At 42.4% G+C, this 24,380-nt stretch overlaps 1 protein-coding gene and 1 long non-coding RNA gene across 2 annotated transcripts in view; one reads left to right on the forward strand and one right to left on the reverse strand.

The window, feature by feature from the left end:
* LOC309639108 (uncharacterized protein) overlaps window positions 1-24,380 on the reverse strand; it is a 1,002,784-nt gene that overhangs the window by 899,453 nt on the left and 78,951 nt on the right. Inside the window, exon 4 of the mRNA XM_082415948.1 lies at window positions 16,317-16,423. Coding sequence (XP_082272074.1) covers window positions 16,317-16,423 — 107 coding nt within the window. The remainder of the gene's footprint in view (window positions 1-16,316; window positions 16,424-24,380) is intronic.
* The window catches only part of LOC309639128, a 422,446-nt gene that overhangs the window by 275,692 nt on the left and 122,374 nt on the right, over window positions 1-24,380 (forward strand). The window lies entirely within an intron of this gene.

Raw genomic sequence — 24,380 nt, forward strand, 5'->3', positions numbered from 1 at the left:
TCTCAAATCGCAATGCTTTTTTGGATATTCACTTTTTTTTTCCCCTGTGCTTTCCCCACGTATTTAATATTAAAAATGAAAAAATTTCGGTACCGTTTCTCATGTTAATCTGCCCGCTGTTAGTTTATTCCAAAGACCCAGTTATCAAAGCTAGGAGGACAGAGGCAAAGTGTTTCTTCCCCTACCTGATGAGTCACATCAGAAAATAATAAAGAGGCGACGCCCTGCCTCAGGCCAAGTCACAAAGTTCATGGTGGCTGCTAGCAACTCAACTTCGTTAGGGAGAACAAATTACCAACAGAGCAGAATGTCAAAGATCCAGGCTGTGTGTCAAGCAACAATTTTAAGGCCTTGGGAGGACCCTATTCCTTTGGCTGATCTTATTTTAGTTTATGGTGTGATTAGAAGGTAAACTTGGCCTTGCCTAGCATGAGGCTTGGCCAGATCCAGATGCGGCAGACTCCCCTACACCTTCAGCCCAGGGAGCCTTTGTTTTCCTTCTGTCCTGACGTGCTGCCAGCGAAAGAATTAACACCAGTCCCCAAACTGAGTGCAAACATAAAAAGACTGGGCTGTTTTCGAAGGGAAGCAGTCACTTCTACAAAAACTGAATGCACATAAATTGCTCATTCCTAGGAAAGGGAAGCACCGGAAAGCAAAGTGCAATTTTTACAGCAGCCTTGTAGTTGAAATAAAACCTTACCGGCCTGTAACATTTTTTTTTTTTTTTTACCATTTCAGTTTCTTCACAGACTCACAGTACTGTAAAAAACATCCCAGGTAAGATCAGCATTACTACTAATCCACAGTGATTTATTACTGCCTGGAGCACAGAGAGGGATAAGCAAACAAAGCACCTGGTTTATTGTTTCACAAGGTCTATGGTCCAAATGTAAGCAGCAACATATATCCCCAGCAGCAACGGGCATTCCAACACTATGAATATTTTGTAAAAAGAAATAAATAGAGTTTATGGTTAAAAGTGGAAAAGCATCACCATAGTGTTATGGAGAGGATGCTGAACCAAGATCTATAAAAACCTTGATATCAGACCCTGAATTTTCACTTAACTGCCTGTATGCCCTGAATCAGGTCATTTAAGCTTTTGAATCCACATTTCCTCACTTGTAAAACGGTATAAACTCTCGCCCTCCAAAACATACGGTGCTGTCATAACGATTAAGTGATGTAATATAATACAAACAGGGGGTTACTAAAAATTGCTGCACGGATGTATTACATTTTATTTTTAATGTATTTTTCATAAAGTTTTCCCAAAGAACGAAAAGAAGAAAAATCTTGCAACTCTTACTTGCTGCATTTCTTCATTGCCTTGCTAGTGCCAATAGATCTGGTGAGTTATTAATGTGGATGAAGATTTAACATGGAATTTTCATATTAAAATATTAAACTTTTGTAAATGATGGCATTTTCAAGAAAAGAACTTGGCAGTGTTTGTATGCTGATAATAGACATTCTGAGCTGTGTCTAGTCATTAAAATAGAATTTTCCAAGACAACAAGCCGAGAATTCTTTATTCATTTGTAAGTTCTTAGTAACATTTGGCAACTATCTGAACATTCATGAGGATAAAGTTCAAGTGTTAATATGTTCAGAATCTCCTAATTTGTTAACTAGGAATACCACGCTGAAAGCAAGCTGCCCTAATCCTCCAATTTATTAAATGGATAGCTCACCCTACCATAGCAAGGAGCTGTCATTTTCAATTAAGAGTGGGTTGAAAAATATTGTAATTAATATGCCTCATTCGGTCACATTTTTGACTTTTCCGAGAACAAACAAAAATGATTATCTCTGGCTTTTTCCTTCCTGAGAAATTTTACACTTTACACATGATTTGTCACCTAAGTCAATAGTACGAGGCCTAAGTATGGTCAAAATTATGAACTCCCGCATTTCTTTTTCGTGTTCTCAATTTTTTCAGTTGTTCCCCCCCTTTCTCATATCTAGCCGGTACCCACTGCCAGCATTCTGATATTTTCCAGTTGTCCTGGCCTCCTAAATTCATTCACACAGACCCTCTTAAACTGCTGTTAGACATCACTGGCACTGTATTGTAAAAGAAGGGGCAAGGTGAGGGTCCTGATTTGCATAAGGGGTGATGACAGGACCAGGAGCAGGAGAGGGCTATCAGTGTATTCGTCAGGTTTCTCCAGAGAAAGAGACCCAACAGATCTGTACAGATATATGCAAGAGGAGAGTTATCACGATAAGTGGCTCATGCGGTTACAGAGGCCAAGAGATCCCACGACCTGCTGTCCGTAAGCTGGAGACCCAGGAAAGCCCACGATGTAACTCAGTCTGACTCCAAGGATCTGAGAACCAGGAGCACTGACGTCCAAGGGCAGAAGGAGGTGGACGTCCCAGCTCAAGCAGAGAGTGTGAATTCACCCTTCCTCGCCTTTGTGTTCTGTTCAGGCCCTTAACAACTGGACGGTGCCCATCTGCGTTGCTCAGTCTACTGATTCAAATGTTAATCTCTCCCAGAGACACCCTCACAGACAACCCTAGAAATAACGTTTTGCCAGCTATCTTTCTGGGCATCCCTTAGCCCAGCCAAGTGGACACAAAAAAGTACCCCTTGCAGTTGGGTGCAGGCAGAGTTACAAAGCTCAGATGGCAATGACACCACATAGCCACACTTTTGAGGTCACTCTAAATGGCCACTAACTAACCCGGTGATGGTAAATAAAGCCCTCCAGGTCTTAGTTCATCTGAGTTTAATCATCTAAAACAACACCTGATACTGGGGGAAAAAATCGACTACTGGATCCAATTATGTGATTTATTATTTTACAAAGAACTAAAAGCAAGATTAAAGTAAAATTTCAACGTTTGTGTGTTCTTCCATTTTGAGAAAATTCACACTTGAGCTATTAAATTTGTGTCAAATACTTTCCCAATGTTTTGTTTGATTTTTAATTCATTTGGTATATTACTCATATTTTTATAATTCAAATTACACTTGAATTTATGAAAAACAAATTCAGGGAAAAGAATTGGCTAAATTCTTAATATTCTTCCAGATTTTCTTCCAAAAGGAATAGCTCCATCCTTGACACTTTATCCTAAAGCATTCCAAACTTTTTGAAAGAGGGTGGATTCATTTCCCACCCATGTCGTAAATAATATGTTATGATGAAGGTTCAGGGGAACAGTTAGGGGAGGGTGTATATCATTTTCCATTCCAAAATGAAACAGCCCTAATCCTGTATGAAAATGTCTGAGCAATTAGAATATGAAGCTGGCAAAGTTTTTTTTTAAAAAAAAAAACATAAGTCTGATCTCTTCACAAAAGGCTAGATTCTGTAACGTTCAGCCTTGTTGCGTGGCCTAAAATATTCTCCAAAAACAATAGACATGTCTCTTTTCCTCAAAAGAATAAAATAGTCCATGGACTTCAAATTTGTATTTTTACACAGATAAACAGAATGAATCGGGAGCTATGGCTGTATCCCTCGGCCTGTCATTGCCTTACACACCCAGAGAAACTCAGGAGGGCGAGATGCCCGGCACGCTCCTGCCCACACCCCTCCCATGCGCACATGCCTACCTGAGACAAGAACCGGGTTGCTTTTTTTATTTTTTTAACATCTTTATTGGAGTATAATTGCTTTACAATGGTGTGTTAGTTTCTGCTGTATAACAAAGTGAATCAGCTATATGTATATATATATCCCCATATCTCCTCCCTCTTGCGTCTCCCTCCCACCCTCCCTATCCCACCCTGCTAGGTGGTCACAAAGCACTGAGCTGATCTCCCTGAGCTATGCAGCTGCTTCCCACTAGCTATCCATTTTACATTTGGTAGTGTGTATATGTCCATGCCACTCTTTCACTTCGTCCCAGCTTACCCTGCCCCCTCCCCGTGTCCTCAAGTCCATTCTCTACGTCTGCGTCTTTATTCCTGTCCTGCCCCTAGGCTCTTCAGAACGTTTTTTTTTTTAGATTCCACATATATGTGTTAGCATACGGTATTTGTTTTTCTCTTTCTGACTTACTTCACTCTGTACGACAGACTCTAGGTCCATCCACCTCACTACACATAACTCAATTTCGTTTCTTTTTATAGCTGAGTAATATTCCATTGCATATATGTGCCACATCTTCTTTATCCATTCCTCTGTCGATGGACACTTAGGTTGTTTCCATGTCCTGGCTATTGTAAATAGAGGTGCAGTGAACATTGTGGTACATGACTCTTTTTGAATTATGAAGAACGGGGGTTTTCCAAGAAGAGAGATCAACACGAGCTCCGCTGGCCACTTCCCGGGCTTGAGATCGCCTTTGCCAGAGAAGTCACACCACTCGAAGACGTCTCAAATGCTTTGAACACGGAGCGCGCGTGAACCTGCGCAGGAGGGGCTGCCGCCTGGGCCAGGATCCCGCCGCGATGCTCAAGGAGGCGAACCGGCAGCAGCTGGGGACAGTGCGCACGACCCCGGGAGACCCCGGGAGACGCCGGGAGACCCCGGGAGACGCCGGGAGACGCCGGGAGACCCCGGGAGACGCCGGGAGACGCCGGGAGACCCCGGGAGACGCCGGGAGACGCCGGGAGACGCCGGGAGACCCCGGGAGACGCCGGGAGCCGAGGCCTCCCCTCAGTCTGCGGACTCAAGGGCGGTTCGAGGTCCGTGCGGCCCCCTCCTGACCGCCGGGCCTCCCCGCGGCTCCGGGACCAGGGCGCACCCACGCCCGGCTGCGACGTCCGCCCAGCGGGGACAGGCCAGAGCCTGGCCCGGACGTCGCCGAGGCCGGAGCACCTGCGGCACCGCATCGTCGCCACGCGCAGCCCCGGGCCCTCCTCGGGTCCTGTCCCTCGTGGCGCGGGCTTCTGGCGCCGCTTCTTCCCCGCCTCCCCGCGCCTGGGGTGCAGGGGCATCCGCTGGGCCAGCCTGGAGTCCTCTGCACCGGTCTGGAAAGCTCCGTGGGCCTCGGGGGGCCACTCTCGATGACTCGGTGACTCCCGTGCAGCCCCTGCCGGCCCGGGCCCACTCCGCGCATCCCAGCACACGGCCTTGTAACTGACTCGGACCCTGGCCGGTAGGGACCGGGCCTCCCCGCGTGGGGTGAGGCCTCCGGGAGTGTGTGCAGGACATGACCAGAGACGGGCAGCCGGGGTCCGGCGGCCCAGCACCGCTGCAGGGGTAGGCCTTCCGCCGAACAGCCCCAGTGGGTTCAAGGGCAAGCTAGGGGTCTTGGCAGATGGACCAGCATGACTGTGGGGTGCAGGGGCTGTTTGTCTCGGGGGTCAGTTGCCTTCAAGAGACAAAGTGTATTTGGGGTGGTAGCATCAATGCGCATCATCTTGGGTTGATTTCTGTGGCTTAAAAAGGGTTTTCTCATTTGTTTGGGTTTGTTTTGTTTTTTTTCTTTGCCAAGGACCAGCCTGTGGTGATCCCAGCAGCTCCGAGGGGCCTGCAGCCCACACCATGGCTAGAATATGATACCTTATGGCAACCACTCACTTTGGGTCAGATGGGGTCACCAACAGGGCCTGGTAATCCAACCTGGCTAATCACTGGGTGGAGGAGAGCTAAGGTGGGAGAAAGATACCTGGGTTTGGAGAGGGGTAGGGTTAGCAAACTCCAGCCGCCTAACACCCCCACCCCAAGCCGTGGAGATGCCCGTGGCCTGGGGTGGGACACAGCCCTTGCGCCTTCCCAGGTGCTGCTCCCCCACCTCAGCAACACACACACCTTGTGCGGGGCCCTCCTGCCCGGGAGCTTGTTCTCAGAGGGTGCTGGGCCCAAAGTGAGCAGTCAGGTGCTTCCCACCAACCCCACCACTGGCCTGGCTGCAGGGACCGCACCGGGGGAGGGAAGCCACGCCCCGCCTCCTTTTACATCCCTCTGGATTTGTTACTCTTTTGCACTCTTAATACCAGCTGATAATGACTGTCTAGACTGGAAAAAAAAAAATCGAACATTTGGAATTTTTTTTTTTTAAACTGCCATCCTCTGGTTCATCTGTAGACTAGATCAGTCGTAAATACAAAATAATTTCTTGAAATAACACGGTAAAAAAAAATAACTGTGATCCCAGCTCATACCTTTGCTCACAGGCAAGAGCAGCCTTTAAACATAGGGTCAAACAGGAGAGCAAATATGGTTCAAGTCCCAGAAGACAGATAAGGCCTCTGGCTTCTGGATAAGAAGTCTGGCTTTTCAAGAATATAAAGGTAATTGGATTACTATTCTGTAATTTTCGTGTTGATTCAGTAAGATAAGATTTTCCAATATTGTGACAGGAGGGATCTAGTTGGACCTACAGAATGTGCTCCAGGATGTGAGTGTTCCTGAAACACCAGGACGCTTAGACCAAGAGCCTCTGGGAAATCGCCCTGCACTGGACACCTGTTCGTATGGCCTGATCACAGAATTTGCTGATGGTTTCGTTATGATCATTCAGAGGACTAAACATATTGTTCCTCTTTTGTAGCAAAAAAGCAGAAATACCAGGCCAGAGAATGAAAATCTATTTTTTTCCCTCCTTCCCTAGATTTCACTTACCAAGAGTATTTCTTTTCTTACAGGACAACTGGGTAAGAAGCCACCAGACTCCGTGTTCATTATGTCAAGTCTGCTCATGCAAATGAACATTTTCTTTGAAGAATCATCAGGTCAAAATTTAGGGATCGTCTGGAACAGAATGTTACCCTACATTTGAGATTAGGGAATGAACAAATATGCTTGTCTTTCTATCTTTTCTCTTTCCTCAGAGCACAGCGAAAACATCAGACAGGCTTCTGTGGGTGACTGGCTTGACAAGTACCTTAGAAGTGCAGCCCAAATGCAAAAAAAAAAAAATCCCAGCCTCCGCAAAACCAGGCGCTTCTTTTTCATCTTTTCTTGACATTTTGCTCCCAAAATTAGCTTTTCAATGAGAAAATCGCAGTGAGTCATACCAAAGCTAGTTAAAGGTGAGGCATATGCCTGAGACTGAAATTCAGTTGATTCCACTTTGCTGTGCTGATGGTGCTTGGTAATTGGACATTGGAATTAGAACCACTGTGACCTTTCACAATGAGAAGGAAAAAAGCTCCATTCAATTTGCAGGAATTTTGTCTATATTTAAAGCACTTTTTTTGAATGAAGTAATTTACTCTTCTTCTTAAATTAGCAATAGGAAGCAGCCTGTTTTTCATGTTGCTCTGTGCATTTATTCAATCATTCTACTTCTTAGACCAATAAAAGCCAATCTGTTTCTTGCTTTCTTATCACCTCTCCCTCCATGACCAACTTCCCACCTCTGCCCCTCCCATGCCCACTGTTTCTGGAAGTTACTAGCATGACTTACCTTCCCTCCCATTGCTGTTTCCACCCAACTCTTTTTTTTTTTTTTTAATTTTTTGGCCAAGCCAAGCAGCTTGCGGGATCTTAGTTCCCCGACCAGGGATCCAACCCGCGTCCCCTGCAGTGAAAGCACAGAGTCTTAACCACTGCCAGGGAAGTCCCTCCACCCAACACTTAGAGTTGCTCCTCTCCAGATGCAGTCTTCCTTCTATTTCTTCCTCTAGTGCCATGTCTTCAGTGGCATACGAGCATATATTGCTTAGGGTTATTGTTTGAAAGTGGGGTGAGGAAGGAGACATGCAGTTCCTGGTCCGGGTTATGTACCCAAAGCAAGAACAGATTCTTATTTCTTTCTCCATAGCACTTCGCTGCTCTCGTATAGCTTGTCCTTTCTATTTATTTATTTCATCATTTAACAAATATTTATTGGCTGCTGCTATACATTCAGCCATATTCAAGAAAGAGAAGAAAGAGAATTGGCCAGTGGCTTATCAACATGGAAGTAGCAGCCTCCCATCATTCACAAAGGCATACGGACAAAAAAGAGACACTGTCCCTGTGACTGTTTCTCTTCTAAGTAGTTAAAAAAACCTAAGTTCTTTTCATCAGGCCCCAGGATTTCATGTATTTCATATTTTTAAACACTTCTTAGAAAGCGCTTTTAAATATTGGATTTAAGTTTTTAAAAAAAATCAAAGCTGTCTAGCACAAATCACACTGTGGATTCTTCCCTCATATATGAAATTGGATTATTAAAAATCAGCAAAATTGAGGGACAATAAGGGAAGGCGAGTTCATAAAAATAGTTAAGATATATTACCAGTAGGATAAGATTAATTTGCTTTCCATGGAGAGTAGCAGGGTGCAAGAGACTGAGTATAATGTAAATTGGCTTTTTTTAGCATCACCTGATTCCCTCCTTTCTCCCAGCAGCTGCCTTATGGAGTCACTGCCCTACTTCTTCATGCCTGGTCCTCACAGGATGTGAGGTCCATAAAGAATAAAGCCCCGACATGGGGGGGTGGGGAAGGGAGAGACCTGTGGGTATAGTTTCAGTTGTATAAAAGATGAAAAAGTCCTAGCCATCTGTTGGCACAAAAATGTGAATACACTTAAAAATGGTTTAGATGGTAATTTTATATTATGTGAATTTTACCACAATTTAAATAAATAAATAAGCAAGCAAGCAAAGCTTATACTAATTAGAAGACCCAAAGTTTCATAAAGTTCTGGAAATTTCTTTCAAAGATTTTTCTTCATAAAAGAATACAGTCATCACAGACTATAAATCAGGGATGCAAAATCTTATAGTTCAAAAGTCAGAAGGTCACAGATAGTATATTAAATGTTCTATTAAAGACAGAGGTTACGGTAGGTGTTATAGCTAATTATACTAAAACAATAGGGCAAATCCAAAGCACTTCTTAGAGTAACTAGCGCTAATAATACAAGTTGAAGTATCTTTAAAATCTTAAAAACTTATCATTTAAAAAACTATGACCCAGATGAGAAAGAAACTGACGATAGAAGTTTAAGGAACCTGATACCTACTGCTTCTAGAAGAAATTCTATTGTTTCCCAGAATATACATTCAAAACACATGTAAACCCTGCATGATTTTTAAATACACATAAGCGTGCTTGTTCACACACACACACACACACACACACACACACACAGAGATAAGTCCTGGGCCTCTAAATTAATTGCCCTAGATCTGATTATTTCTACAGCTAAGCAGTCACTGAGTAAAATACGTACTATAGTCTAAGCAAAACTATATTTTAAATGATCTCTGAATGACCGCCTAATCTATATCATTCAAATAAGGCAAAAGCTTGACAGACAGATGGAAAAGTGGTCATAGTGATAGGAAAGTAAGATGATGACCCAAAGGAAGAAGTTGTCAGGCAGCATTTTTAATGTCAGTGTCATGAGAACAGCAAAATACCAAGAGTTAGAGCAAAGCTCAAAACCGGATGTTCCTCTCATGTAAAATGGGTTAATTCCGATTTTTATTGCTCTGAATTAAAACATGGAGTGTTTTTTTTTTAAAAAGAGATGTAAAGCCTAGGGTAGCCGTCCTTGCTGAGTCTATACCTCTCATATATGAATTTATCATTCAAACAACTTAATTTCCAAATAATTTTGCACAGAATTTAAGTGGATGTGAACTTATAAGGTATTGCACAAGATATACATTTTAGTAGTTAGTGAAAAAGTCTGAGCTCAAATAAAGACAAAAGGAATACTATACCTTGAAATAACAATAACAACAATTAAAAATACTTCAGTCTTGAAAAAGTGTATTTTAGAATTAAATTACTCAAATGTTTAAAAACAAGTCGGGTGCAAGGGTTTGGCGCAGACTGTTGCCACTGACTTAGTGGTCACTGTTAATAACGCGTGTTCGAACCCTACGTGAACCTGAGGCCCAGTGCACTCCAAGACACGGACTTCATCCCTAAATTTAATAACGAAGACCAGTTCCCCCGCCTTAGACAGGCAGAACCAACAGATACAGCAGGAGAGAGGAGTAATTAAATCAACAACTTGAAAACCGAAGTAAAATATTGTTTATAAGTCAAATTTAGCCTCATCTTGTCCTTGAGATTTTTAAACTATTTAGAATGATGAAATGCATAGAAACGCCACCAGGGGGAGCTGTTGGTAAACCAACAAGAGCCCTTTCGTGGCCACGCAGGTAACACAAGGGAACAATCTTCCCATTTCCACCCTACTGGGATATCAGGATGAACTTGGACAATTCACAAAGGAGGGGAGAGATTTTAAAATAGGATGTGTTCAAGAACATGTATCCAGAAACAGAGCATCACGCATAAAAACAGGCAAACCGAAGGGAATACCAGGCCTTTACTTCCCTTATCTTATTTTCTCATCACAGATTTAGTCATTTAAAAACAGGCAGTCTTTGCTTCTTTTCAACAGAGCCTTACACTTGAGATATATTTACTCTTCCTTCTCTTTGGGGAACAATCCACTTTAAAAACCGCTGGAAAGCTGAGTATCCTGGGGGAGGGAGTCTTTCATGGGGAGCCCTGGCCCGCACCAGCCAGGCTCCAATTACCCTGCACATCATTTCAGTTCAAAGTGCTGTCTTTTACCGTTACATTCTCAAGGGCTAAGTGAAAAACAAAAGCAAACAAACAAAAACCGAAGGTTTAAACTGCAAATCGAGTTCTGAAAGTCTGAGTCGGGCTTTGTTGTGCTCAGAATTATTCCACTATTCCTAACATGCCCTGAAGTGAAGTCACCAAAGAAAGAATCGCTGAAACTTGAGGACTAAAAGTTACAAGGCTCATTATGATTTAGCTTTAAAGCTTTCCCAGGAGTGACGATACAAAAGCGAAGCTTCTCTCACAGTGCTAAGGTTTTGTCTTTTTTTAAAAAATAAATTTATTTATTTATTTTTGGCTGTGTTGGGTCTTTGTTGCTGCGTGCGGGCTTTCTCTAGCTGTGGTGAGCGGGGGCTACTCTTCGTTGCGGTGCGCGGGCTTCTCATTGCGATGGCTTCTCTTGTTGTGGCTCACGGGCTCTAGGCACGCGGGCTCAGTAGTTGTGGCTCGTGGGCTTAGTTGCTCCGCGGCATGTGGGATCTTCCCGGACCAGGGCTCGAACCCGTGTCCCCTGCATTGGCAGGCGGATTCTTAACCACTGCACCACCAGGGAAGTCCCAAGGTTTTGTCTTTTTAATAAAAGCATTTATTTGATTGATAAGACCTATGATACCTTGATTCGATTCTTTTTCAAGAATTATTTTCAAAATGAGCCACAAAAAATTGTTTTCTTCAGTCTTGTTAGCCTTAACCTACTATCCCCAAATCAACTGCAATTTACCTATTTTAGCTGCTTCATTTTTTTTCCCCCTACTGCTGTGAACTTCAGTGGACTGAGTATGAATCAAACAATAATAAAGTAAAATGGGTGACAAGGCTGAGCATGTAGTAGAAGCTCAATAATTATGGGTTCCTGCCCCAGAACTTCCAGCACGCTTCCTTGTTTGCGTGTAGGGACACCACTCATGTGCTTACACCCAAGAATGGCTTTGTCCATAGACGTCAGTTACCTTTCTGTGGCTGTGATGTAGAATTCCAAGGACAGCTCTTGCATCCATTCTGATGCCAGCCATTCCCTCCTGAGCACTTTCTTACATACTGCTCTGTGAGAGGCACTGAGGGGCAGCAGGTGGTGTAGAAAGCATGGTCCTGAAGCACCAATAGTTGAAATGAAACCAAGCCTTGTGAAACATACAGCTGCAAGTCTGGAGAGCGTGTCATCAAATACGACAGCGATGGACACAAGGCGGCATGGCATGGACAGAATGTGTGCTGTGTAGTTACACAAACCCTGCAGTGGGCTGAATCGTGTCCTCCAAAAAGAGATGCTCATGTCCCAAAATCCGGGTACCTGGGAGCGTGCCCTTATTTGGAAATTGGGTCTTTGTACTTGTAATGAAGTTAAGGGCCTTGAGAGGAGGTCGCCCTAAATCCAGTGACTGGTGTCCTTACAAGAGAAAGGACAGGGAGCAAGGACAGAGAAGAGAAGGTCGTGTGGACATGAAGGTGGACATCAGAGTGATGCGACTACAAGCCGAGGAATGCAAGGCTTGCTGGCAACTATTGGTACGTGAAGCTGGGAGACACAGAGGCATGGAGCAGACTCTCCCGAAGTCTCCAGGAGCCTTTCAACACCTTGACTTCAGACTTGTCGCCTCCAACACTCTGAGACAATAAACCTGTTGTTTAAGCCACCCAGGTTGTCATGATTTGTTACAGCAGCCCAAGGAAACTGATACAACTGACATGGGTTCACGTCCGTTCTGCCCCAGTTTCCGTGGCCCTCTCTAAACGAAGGTTCATAATACTCATCTCGCAGAGAGATCTAAACCCAATTTAGACTTGGTGTTATGCACACTCCACCTCTTACAACCTCTGCAACCTTGGGAATGAGACTTAACACCTTGTTTCTCAGTTTCCGCACCCATATAATGGGGATGAAGATAGCAAGTACCCTGCAGGGCTAGTTTGAGGATTACAGGAGATTTTGCACAGAAAGCACAGGTGCAGAGAGCAACACCTGCACAAAGAGGCCCTCCAAAAATGTAAGACCTGTCGTTATGGTGGTTGCCATGGGAACTGACTGAACAGGAAGATGACTAAGGTTTGAGACAACAGGAAACTCTAACCAGTAAGAAAACATGCAGGGGACCTAGAAGCAATGGTCCCATTTGGACGGGTCACAGAGCAAGAAGGGGATGCTAGGTTAGATCCAAGGTGTGGGCAGCTCCGGAATATAAGCAAAGAAAGAACGGAACTGAAGGAGTGTCTGCACAGGGGTCCCTGAGAGCCCAGGGGCTGACTTGAGAAGAAGATTGGACAGCTTCTTCCTGATGCTGAAGTTAAAATTCACTAGAAATCCTAGGGACAGTTTAGAAGTGATACACTGTGAAATAAGTGTATGGAAATCTTTGAGTGAGGAAATAACCCCTAAAAAAGGATGATGAAGAAGGATTAGTCCAGTGGGCTAGACTAGAACAGTGTTCTGCGAACCTCGTGTAGCGAAGGGCTGGTTTATTTCCAGCCTAAGAAGGGTTGCTATAAAAGACAATAAAATACAACAAAAATAGGTGTCTAAAACATGGAATAAAGAAAGGCAATGACTACCCCCAAAACCCAATTTTTTTGTTATCAGATTCAAACATACACAAAATTACTGTGTCAAATGATCATGAACATTTTGAAATTCTTACTCTCAGTTGCAGCCTGACGTTATCGCAGACCCAGAAGGAACAGCTGATCCTCAGACAACACGTGGAGTAGTTCTTCCGAGGAGTGGCGCGTGAGCGAAGAATGGGCAGCGGAAGAGGAGAAACAGAGGGCAGACCAGTGGGTGCCAGAGGCAGGGGGTGGGGATGGATGAAATGAGTGAAGGGGACTTCCAGCTGTAAATAAATGTCCTAGGGACGTACTGTACAGCATGGTGACTAGAGTTAATAATACTGTAATGCCTATGTGACAGTCACTAAGAGACTAAATCTTAGAAGTTCTCATCACAAGAAAAAAAATTCTGTAACTACGGATGGTGACGGTTGTTAACTAGACATTGTGATGATCATTTCACAGTGTGTACAAATAGTGAATCATGATGTTGTCCACCTGAAATTAATATAACGTTGTATGTTGATTATGCCTCAATTTGTTTTTAAAAAAAGGGAGTTAAAAATCAAGAAAAAAAAAAAAAATCAAGAGAAGGCGCTCAGGGGGCTACTGTCATCTTCAAGGAAGCTGAAGACAAAGGTGGTGAAAATGCAAGTGAGGAAGAGACTCAGACACAAGGTATTTTGAAAAGTAAATTGATGGGGCGTAAGAATAATGAACTTTAGCTAACTAAAGAAGAGCTGACTCCAAGGTTTCCATGAGATAAATTAAGACTGACCCATTTATTGAATGGAAGGAATAGGAGGAAAGTGCAGTAAATGGGGGAAATAACCACATACTTAGAGCGACCAGACTCCAAATACCATACCTCCTGCACTTTGAGGCTCTACAGCCCTGCACCTGCCCCACAAGTGACAGAAGAGGGTCTCTTCTTCACTGTTGCCTTGGTGAGCGAGAATTATAGATTGACCATACCATCACGGTTAAGTTAAAATAAACTTTGTGGCTTGAAAATAAAAATTTCCATGATAGAGAAATTATTAGAAGGAAAACTTGGTAAAGAAAGGTAAACTTGGTTTAAAAAAGAAGAAGAAAGACAAAAGAAAAAAAGAAAAGAAAAACTGTTTAATAAGACTCCCTGGCCACAGGAGGTCAGTGTTGCTTCGAAGCAAAATTACCCTAAGTCCCTTTGGGGGTTTAAAGGTCTTACAAGAAATGACTACATTTTCTTCTAAAAGAATGTTAATTTCAATATCTCTGATTTTTAGACTTACTGACTGACAGATGGTTACAGCATGTTAAAAAAAAGTCAACTTGTTAAAAATATATGTTTCATGCAAAAATTAGCTTGGATCCTCCTCATTCAAAAGCAATAAGAGAAATTAAGGGAGGGGAGAAATATATGTATAAAACATACATGCATCCCCTCAAATATGTATCTATAGGTATATAGATATATATTCAATCTCACCCAGAGCTCAGTGCCAAGGAAAAGGAAAAAACCATGTCTTGAATTACTCTGTAACCGAAGAGGTCAGGCACACACTCATAACATCTCTTGGTAAAAATACAAAAATAAAAAAATAAATGCTCTACTGCAGACAATAAATGCAGAAATTAGTATTGGCAGAAACATTTGCAATGTCTTCATTCTAAGATTAGGAGAGTTGAACAAAGTAATGTAAGAGTGAAGAAGAATAGAGATCACCTCGAACAGAGGGACAAAAAATTACAATGAACTTGTCGGGGAAATCCCACTGGGATGATTGGGCCCAGTTTTGGGATACGTCGTGTAATTTTGATTCATCCATGTTGCCCAAGTTCCACGCTTATCTGAAACATTTGGGTATTCATTCATGCACTGCTCTGGACAAAAACAGAGAGATCCCAGCCCTCGTGGAGCTGTGTTAAATGAGCAAACAAATGTGTGAAAATACAATTACACATAGTGATAAAGGCTCAGAAAGAAAAGAGCAGAGCGACCAGACAAGACCTCTAGGAGGAAGTGACATTTAAGCGGACACCCGAAGACCATTCAGGCCAAAAGTTGTGAGTCAGCATTTTGGGTCACAGACGCCAAAGCCAGCGTGGATAGTGCACAGTGAGTGAGAAGGAGAGAAAATCCTGGGTCTGAAGAAGTTCAGATGTATCCCAAGTGCAATGGAAACCAGTGAATGAGAAGAATCATGATCCCATTTTCATTTACAGGGAAAAAAATCATTTGGCTGCTGTATAAATGGATGGGGTGGGGATTCAGCGACAGCAGAAGTAGGGAGACTCAGATGTGGTTAGGAATTTGGGTGGTAGTCCGGGAAGACCATGTCTGAGAAGATGGAGAGAAGGAAACAGGTTCTAGACATTTGGAGGGAGAATCAGCAGGTCTTATCGGGGATCAGATCGGGGGGGGCAGGGGGCAGTATTTCTCTTAACTGTATGCTTATGCCTCTACAGCTGCAACTTAATTTTATTGTTTCTACAAAGAAATACTAACCTTTCCTCTTAAAAGTAGAATTATTAAATTTTCACTGATTATACAAAGAAGTAGCAAATAATCATGTATCGTTGATTGTTTTGATTTATGTACATAAAATAATACCAATTGAATGCCATGACTTTTTAATGCCAATGGAAGCAAAACTATATTCAGCCAAATGCTTTTAAAATTTAATAAAGATGAAAAGATGATTATTCCCTTGCAATTCTGATTTGATATCCATTGTTCAAAGTCTCTGTTGATTTTTTTTTCTCTTAGAAATATTCACGGGAAATGAATATGTTGAATCCAAAAATATTCATCCACAAATCCATAGTCACATTTAATTTCTATTCTATGGGAACATTTTCAGTAACATGCAAGCACTGTGATAAGAGTATCTATGTCAGCCAGACAACTAACAGGAAAAATGATGGGCCTGTGGATACATCTAAATCATCTTAAAAGAACAAGGACTAACGTACACTAAATGGGCAAAGCTTTATCCTAAATTAGTTCTGGACTTTCTAATGAAAATGGAGATTACCTAGGCAAGCTGGTTGCCATCTGGCAGAACTGGACCAGCCACCCTTGTGAGTAGAATGCTAAGGGAATAGATTTCAAAAGATGTTAGTTGCCAGGCGGAGACTGCAGGAGGCTACAGATGTGGGGCTTTGGGAAATATTTTTAAATTACAGAGCATAATGCTAAAAAGGCAGTTAACTATAACGGCTATAATTCTCCTGTAAAAGAGTTTAGCACAAACAGACAGGTAGTTACTGGGTAATCTCTGCTAAACACCAGAAGTATGTTCAGATCCGTACATTTAAGCTCGGGACACGCACTTACCTGGATCCTTTCCGGTAAGACTCTCCCTGTGTCGCTACCTTATCCCCACCATTGTCTCTTTTCCAAGGAACAGCCCAAAGACTTTTCACACCTCTCTTTTGCGATTGCTGTAGGAACAAATCAGGATAATGGTTGTAAAGGGCTTTGAAAAGATAAAAACGGCAATACAGTGCAAGACAGCGTTATATAATCAGTTATGATTTCCTTCTATGATTCACCTGTTACATTTTATCGTAACTATAGGCTTTATCTAAGTAGAGTATAAGTATCATACATTTATAATTATACATTTTATATTACATAACAGGATTACATTGTTTGTTAGTCTTCAACACGGAAAAAATCTCCTTAAAAAAATTTTTTTAACTATAGCAATGTTGGTTTCATCCCAAATCTTGAAATCTGACTTTCTCAGGATGGATTCGAGGCATATGTATTTTTACATCTCTCTCGGTGATTCTGATGTGCACCCCAGCTTCAGAATCTCTGCATTGCTTTGACGAATATCAGGTTAGAGTACGATTGTGGCAATCAAATAAAATTTATTTTAATGTATATATTTAAATTGAGATTTTAAAAAATAACAATCCTTATAAGTTAGCAAGGTAAGAAATGCAAATAATCTGCCAATTAACCCACATGTGGATTATGTAGGTTCACGGTGGATTTCATTTGGGTGTTTTACAGCAGTAGTACATGAGCTATTTCTCTGCTCGTCCTGCGCTGGTTACTGCAGGATCGGTCTCTCTTAAAATTGCAAATCTCCAGAAGGCGTCTGTCTCGCAGGTAATCAAGAACAGATCCCCGAGCTGCCAGCGTGGTGACTTCCTCAGCTCTGGCTGCCTTCCTACGCATGGTGCTATATGAAGCGCCTTGATGCCATCGGTGCATGGCAGCGATGCCATGTAGGAATCCCGGAGCGCCAGTGCCCGGCGTGTCGAGTCCTTCCCTGTGCCAAAGTCACTGCCTGGCTGAGATCTCACCAGCATCACCGAGATGTCAGCATGCTGCGCCCTCGGCGCACACACGCTGTGCTGTCCAATGACGCCGTGAGCGCGCGCGTGCGCGCACACACACACACGCACACACACACACACGCACACACACACACACCCTCTAGGTCACACGTCTAGGTTGGTTCCCCAAAGTGCTTCCTTATGCCCCCAATGCCACTCCCAGATCTGTAAAATTAGCCTCTCTACTTTTGGTCCCCAGACGTGAGACCCTCACCTGGTGGAGGGTGTGTGTGGAGAAGGCAGGAGAGGACCCGAGATTAATGGATGAGGACGGGGGTGGGGGACCGTTGGCAGCTGCATTAGAAATTCTCTCGTTTACAAATCTGGGGTGTCTCTATCCCCCCAAGTTTGACTCAAATCTCTTCTCCCTTATTTTCTGGAGCTGCCCATCAAAAAGGCTGCTCCCATGGGTCTGGCAGAAATGCTTGAATTCTAGCTGGACCACAATTTAGGGGCATGCAGTGACCTCCTAATATCCGTCCCAGAGTCCTCTGTTTGCTATGGAAGGGAAATCTGACAGACTAGTAATACTGTAAGGAAAATTATAGAAAAGCCAATTTTATGTACAATTAAACATATAATTTAGTCTGCGTTTGCAAAGAGCTGTTCCAATATTTATCTTTTATTCTTCATAAAAATCTAATAAATCTATAGCATTATTTCTTCCCCTCCCTCCTCCACCCAAGCACAAGTTTGTTACAGAGTCAAACAATTCTGACCAGTCCTCTGGAAAACAGTCCAGCCCGATACTGGTGCATTAAGCAAGCGTGTCGTTAAAGCCTTGTTTGTCAAAGCTGATCTTTTCCAAGGTGACCGTGTCCCCAGCTCCAGGAATGCACCCACTTCAGACATTGCTGGTCAAGCAAAGCCTCTGTACTTGTCCCTGATCGATGTAGAACAAACTCTAGGATGACACGCCATCCAAGCAGGATGAGGGATGGTGAGGCTTCGACTGCAGGTGAGCAGCAGAAATGCCTCGGACCCTGAAGAGCTGACCGCCTCAAAAGTTTTGAATCAGGCTTAGCCAATGACATAATTAGCATTTCCTTTAGGAAGAAGCGAGAGAGCTATAATTTGGTTTGGTAACTCCCTCACCTGGTCAAGTAAGAGGCAAACATATACTCTCAAAGAGCTATTGTTTTCAATTCTTTCTTTTGAGATCATTTCAGCCTTACAGAAAACTTGTAAAACTAGTACAGAGAATAACCACAGAGCCTCAAGGAGATTCCCAAATATTGACATTTTATCACGATTGCTCCATCAGTCTCTCTCTGTCTTAAGCGCAGTATGTTTTTTCTGAAGCGTTGGAAAGTGAGTGGCAGACATAATAACCCCCCTTCCCAAATACCTGCCTTACCACATTGCAATTATCAAAAGCAGGAAATCAGCATTGATATACCACCAGTATCTATCCTATAGATCTTATAACAAGTTTGCCAGTCCTACCACTAATGTCCTATGTAGCAAAAGAAAAGGAGACAGAATTTTAAGGCTTTTAGGTGAGGTCACAGTGGCTCCGAGATTCTTTCTGGTAACAAGGTAGCATAAGAATTGTTAGGGCTCAGTACACAGTAGTCGTGGTCTAAAATACTCCTTGGTATTTAGACCTTGAAATCTGCTGCTATCTTCTCAATTGAGGAGTAAGAAGTGAAGAACCAGAATGTTGATTATGTGCCTTTTTTTTAAATGAAGTATAGTTGCTGTACAATGTTATGTAAGTTACAGGTGTACAATATAGTGATTTGCAATTTTTAAAGGTTATACTCCATTTAAAGTTGTTATAAAATATTGGCTATATTCCCCGTGTTGTACAATATATCCTTGTAGCTTTTTTTATACCTAATAGTTTGTACCTCTTAACCCCCTACCCTGATACTGCCCTTTCCCCCTTCCCTCTCCCCACTGGTAACCACCAGCCCATTCTCTATATCATGAGTCTTCTTCTCCTTTGTCATATTCACTAGTTTGTTGCATTCTTTAGACTCCACGTACAAGTAATATCATACAGCATCTGTCCTTCTCTGTCTGACCCACTTCACGCAGCATAATGCCCTCCAAGTCCATCCATGTTGCTGCAAATGGCAAAATTGCATTCCTTTTTTATGGCTGAATAGTATTCCATTGTATGTATATACCATAACTTCTTTATCCATTCATCTGTTGATGGACACTTAGGTTGCTTCCACATCTTGGCAATTTTAAATAAGGCTGCTATGAACTTTGGGGTGCATGTATCTTTTCGAATTAGTGTCTTTTTTTCAGATATATACACAGGAGTGGAATTGCTGGGTCATATGGTAGTTCTATTCCTTTTTTTTTTTTTTTGAGAAACTTCCATACTGTTTTCCACAGTGGCTGCACCAATTTACATTCCCACCCACAGTGCACGGGATTCCCTTTTCCCCACGCCCTCTCCAGCATTTGTCATTTGTGTTCTTCTTGAGGACGGCCATTCTGACAGGTGTAAGGTGATATCTCATTGTGGTTTTGATTTGCATTTTCCCAATGATCAGTGATACTGAACATCCTTTCATGTACCTGTTGGCCATCTGCGTTTCCCCTTTGGAAACATGTCTATTCGGTTCTTCTACCCATCTTCTAATTGTTTCCTTTTTTTTGATGTTGAGTCATATGATCTGTTTACATATGTTGGATATTAACCCCTTATCGGTCATATAATTTGCAAATATCTTCTCCCATTCAGTAGGTTGTTCTCTTGTCTTGTTGATGGTTTCCTTTGCTGGGCAAAAGCTTTTAAATTTAATTAGGTCTCACTTGTTTATTTTTGCTTTTATTTCTTTTGCATTAGGAGACAGATCCAAAAAATATTGCTACAATTTACGTCAAAGAGTGCTCCACCTGTGTTCTCTGCTAGGAGTTTTATGGTTTCAGATCTTACATTTAGGTCTTTAGTCCATTTTGAGTTTATCTCCTTTTATTTCTTCTCTGTTTCTCTTCTGAGCAGCTTAATTCAACAACTCCTACCGACTGCCTGATACACCCAAGACACTATCTTTGGTTCAGGAGGATACAAAGTTTTATAAGATGCAGTCTCAATACCCATGAATCAAAATGTTATTAAACAATCAGTAGCTAAGTGGAAATAAAACAGATCCTATGATAAACCATAATGGAAAAGAATATGAAAAAATGTATATGTATGTATAACTGAATCACTGTGTTGTAGAGTAGAAATTAACACAACATTGTAAATTAACTATACTTCAATTTAAAAAAAAGAAAAAAAGAAAAGGAGGGATATAATAGATTATTGAGGCCCAACTGTTTGGTAGATGCCATGTCAAATGATTCATATGCATATCTCATTTTTCACAAATATGGTGACATTGGCATTATTTTCCCTGTTCCATAGATGGGAAATTGAGGCCCATAAAATTGAGAAAGCTGCCCATCAGGTCCATGCAGTGAGACTCAGAGAGGGATCTGAACCGAGGTCTGCCTCCAAAGCCCTTGCTCTGCTCCTCAAAAACGAGGTAGAAACATATCACGTGGAACAGCCGGAAGGGGAAGAGAGAGAGGGAATGAGAAAATGAAAATTAGTGAAGGGGCGGAAGCCTTCCCAGGCCTCAAGGACAAACCTATATTTGAGCACAGACTGACGAGCGGATAGGATTTTGAGGATAAAGATGAAGAAACAGTCCAGACGGAAGCGAAAGCCAGTGGCTTGAAATAGCTGTCTGCAGGGTCTTACGCTTTGACTCAGCTAAACAGTCAGATTAGGTTCTCGTGACAGAGCAGAGGAAATGCGGTTTCTTGAGGAAACACGGTTTCTTAAAAGTTCAAGTCTGCCCCAGGGGCGTCCCAGGGACGACAGAAGCCTGGAAGAGGTAATTCATGCCACTGGGCAAGAAACAGCTTCTCCCCTGGAATCAGTGGTGGGCAAGCTTTCTTTTCACCATGAAGCTCTTGCTGATTTCTTTTTTCACAAGGAGGACTTGCCCATTTGAGCTAAAGAGTATAAGACGGTACTGGGAGCCCTTTTTCAAATTCTCTCTCTCCTCAGGGTGTGGTCTCTTCAGTGTGGACAGAAGCAAAGAGGCAGGACTTGCCGGACTCCTGCCTGTTGGTCAAGCAACAAACTGCAGCTGCCTTGGAAGCGATCTGGTTGGGGGAACCTCGCTATTTCTGACACAAAGAGATGTTGTCTGTTTACATTTGCATCTTCTAAGGAACTGATGCATAATAGCTTCAGCAGGACATTACATCCTGGACAAAAATCGTATTGATGACACTATCATTGACTGCTGAGAAATTATAGTTAGAAGGAAATTTTGTTTATACTTGTATGTCTATAATAGACGGAATAATTTTATATTGTAAATATTCAAATTATATTATGGACCCAGATCAGCATGTTTTGAAAGATGCTCATTTTGAAGTTTGAAAAGTTATACAGGCCTCAGCTTTAAAAAAAAATGGTTTTTTAAGCTCCAACTCACAGTTTAAAATATTATGGAGAAGGTTTAGGCACCATTAGCCTGTCATGGGCTTAACCACTTCCGCTCTTTTCAGAGACCACGAGAGAGGAGAGCATCCCAGGCTGCCTTCCCCATCTCGCTTCAGATACAGAGCACCACGAGCCCACGGTCCCCTACCACAGCACAGGGAAATACTCACTTCCCTCCCTCCAAGTTCATGAACACTGTCTACCACTTTTTTCTGGGTAAAGTGCTCACATATTAATGTGATTATCATGAACAACCAGTGGGTATTAAAAAGTCACATGCTGGGGCTTCCCTGGTGGTGCAGTGGTTAAGAATCCGCCTGCCACTGCAGGGGACACGGGTTCGAGCCCTGGTCCGGGAAGATCCCACATGCCGTGGAGCAACTAAGCCCATGCGCCACAACTACTGAGCCTGCGCTCTAGAGCCCGCGAGCCACAATTACTGAGCCTGAGTGCCACAACTACTGAAGCCCGCATGCCTAGAGCCCGTGCTCCACAACAAGAGAAGTCCCCGCAATGAGAAGCCCGTGCACCGCAACGGAGAGTGGCTCCCACTCGCCACAACTAGAGAGAGCCTGCACGCAGCAACGAAGACCCACCGCAGCGAAAAATAAATAAATAAAATTAAAAAGTCACATGCTGTTTCATACAGGTAGCCTGAGATCACCATCTCAGTAGGTGCCAAAAAACGATTTTGCTAGAAGCCCTCCTTGCAGTGTTTTGTGTTTTTTGCTTGTTTGTTCTGTTTTGTTTTGTTTTTTGTCTCTGCGTGGCTATGAAGGATCTTATTTCCCCGACCAGGGATCAAACCCGTGCCCCCTGCAGTGGAAGCACAGAGTCCTTACCACTGGATCTCCAGGGAATTCCCAGCGGTGTGTTTCTATGTGTCTCTTCTTACGTGTCTCACCACCACAGTGCAAGGCTGAGAAAAATAAAAAGTTCTCTCCCATGCATTCAACATAGCTTAAGCTATTAACTCACGCTCCCACTTAAGTCAGGGACAAGAATGCCCCACATCAAGGATAACTAATAACACTTCTTTTCTTCAACCTTGTATCAGGCACCTAACCAATGCAGTTAAAGAGAGGAAAAGAAGTAAGTGGTATAAAAAGTGGAAAGTTAGAGATAACAATTCTACAAAATTCCTTATTTGTAGGAAATGTCTCACCATTAAAAATGCAAGCAAGTTACAGTAGAGGATTACTGGACTGAATGTCAATATTATGACATAGTATGAGTGTGTTTCGTGTTTGGTAATTGCAGTCATTGTTGCTTTTGTTGTGGTCATCCACTTACAATGCTTGGTGTCAGTTTACTTATCCCTTGTAAAAATAAAATACAGTGTGTGTGTGTGAAAAAAAAAGTGCAAACAAAACTACTAAAGAGTTCAGCTATGGCTTTAGAATAAACAAGTAATAACCAAGTGCAAAAGTTATTAGGAAAAAAAGGCCCCAAAAGTGGTAGCATACACTGCGAGATGCAAAGGAATACATCTTAAAAAGTATGGGCAAGACTTTTATGGAGGAAACAATAAACGTCATTGAAGGACACACACAAGAAGGTTTTGAATAATAGAGACATATGCCCTGTCTTTAGATAGAAAGACTCATAACTATATCAGACTTGATCTGAAAAAAAGAAACTCCAATTTTTTAAAATCAACAGGGTTTTTCTCATAATTAAACATACATATTTTAAAATTCATAAAGAGTTCAGTATCTTGTAATAACCTATAATGGAAAAAATCTGAAAAATCTGGATCACTTTGCTGTACACCTGAAACTAAGACAATATTGTCAATCAACCATAGTTCAATTAAAAAAAGAAGAAGAAGAAGAGCAAAGAGCCAAGATAATGAAGACATTTCTGAAGAAGAAAAGCTGTAGGAAGGGTGAGACTTGCCTATCTGATAACAGGAACTGTTACAAAACCATGGCCAATTAGTTGGGGGAACTAGGCAAGCAGCCCAGGGCTTCAGGGAGCCCGGACACACACTGCTCTTTTCAGTAAATATGAAACAACTGATCCCCCATATGGAAGATATTATAACCATCACTTTCATCATACACAGAAATAATTCAAGGTCTATTAAAAACCTAGGCATGGAAAGCAAATGCATTAAAACATTTAAAAGAAGTATCAGAGCAAGATGCTATGACTAGGGTGGGAAAGGATTTCCTACACAAGATTTACTGAAAAGACCAAATCATAAAGATTAGGCTCCAGGAATTCCTTGGCTTGTAGCTGCTTTTCTCCCACATCTGCCTTAAACTCCATCAGCCTTCTCCTCGCTCTCTCTCTTATAAAGACACTCGCCCCTGGACATAGGACCTGCTGAATAATCCAGGGTCATCACTTCTCCATATCTTTAATTTAATTGCATCGGTAAAGACCCTTTTCCCAAATAAAGCTACATTCACAGGTTCCAGGGGTTAAGATGTGGGCATATCTTTTGGAGGCCACCAGCCAACCCCCTGCAAATACTATCAATAATCTACAGATACGTACCTCAGTAACAAAATGATTTAAACAAAAAACACTCATGGGAATAAGAAACACCACACCCTTCTCTGGGAATGTAAA

The sequence above is a fragment of the Balaenoptera physalus genome, assembly GCF_965194825.1.
Source record: "Balaenoptera physalus genome assembly, chromosome: 12".
In the NCBI taxonomy this organism is placed as follows: domain Eukaryota; kingdom Metazoa; phylum Chordata; class Mammalia; order Artiodactyla; family Balaenopteridae; genus Balaenoptera; species Balaenoptera physalus.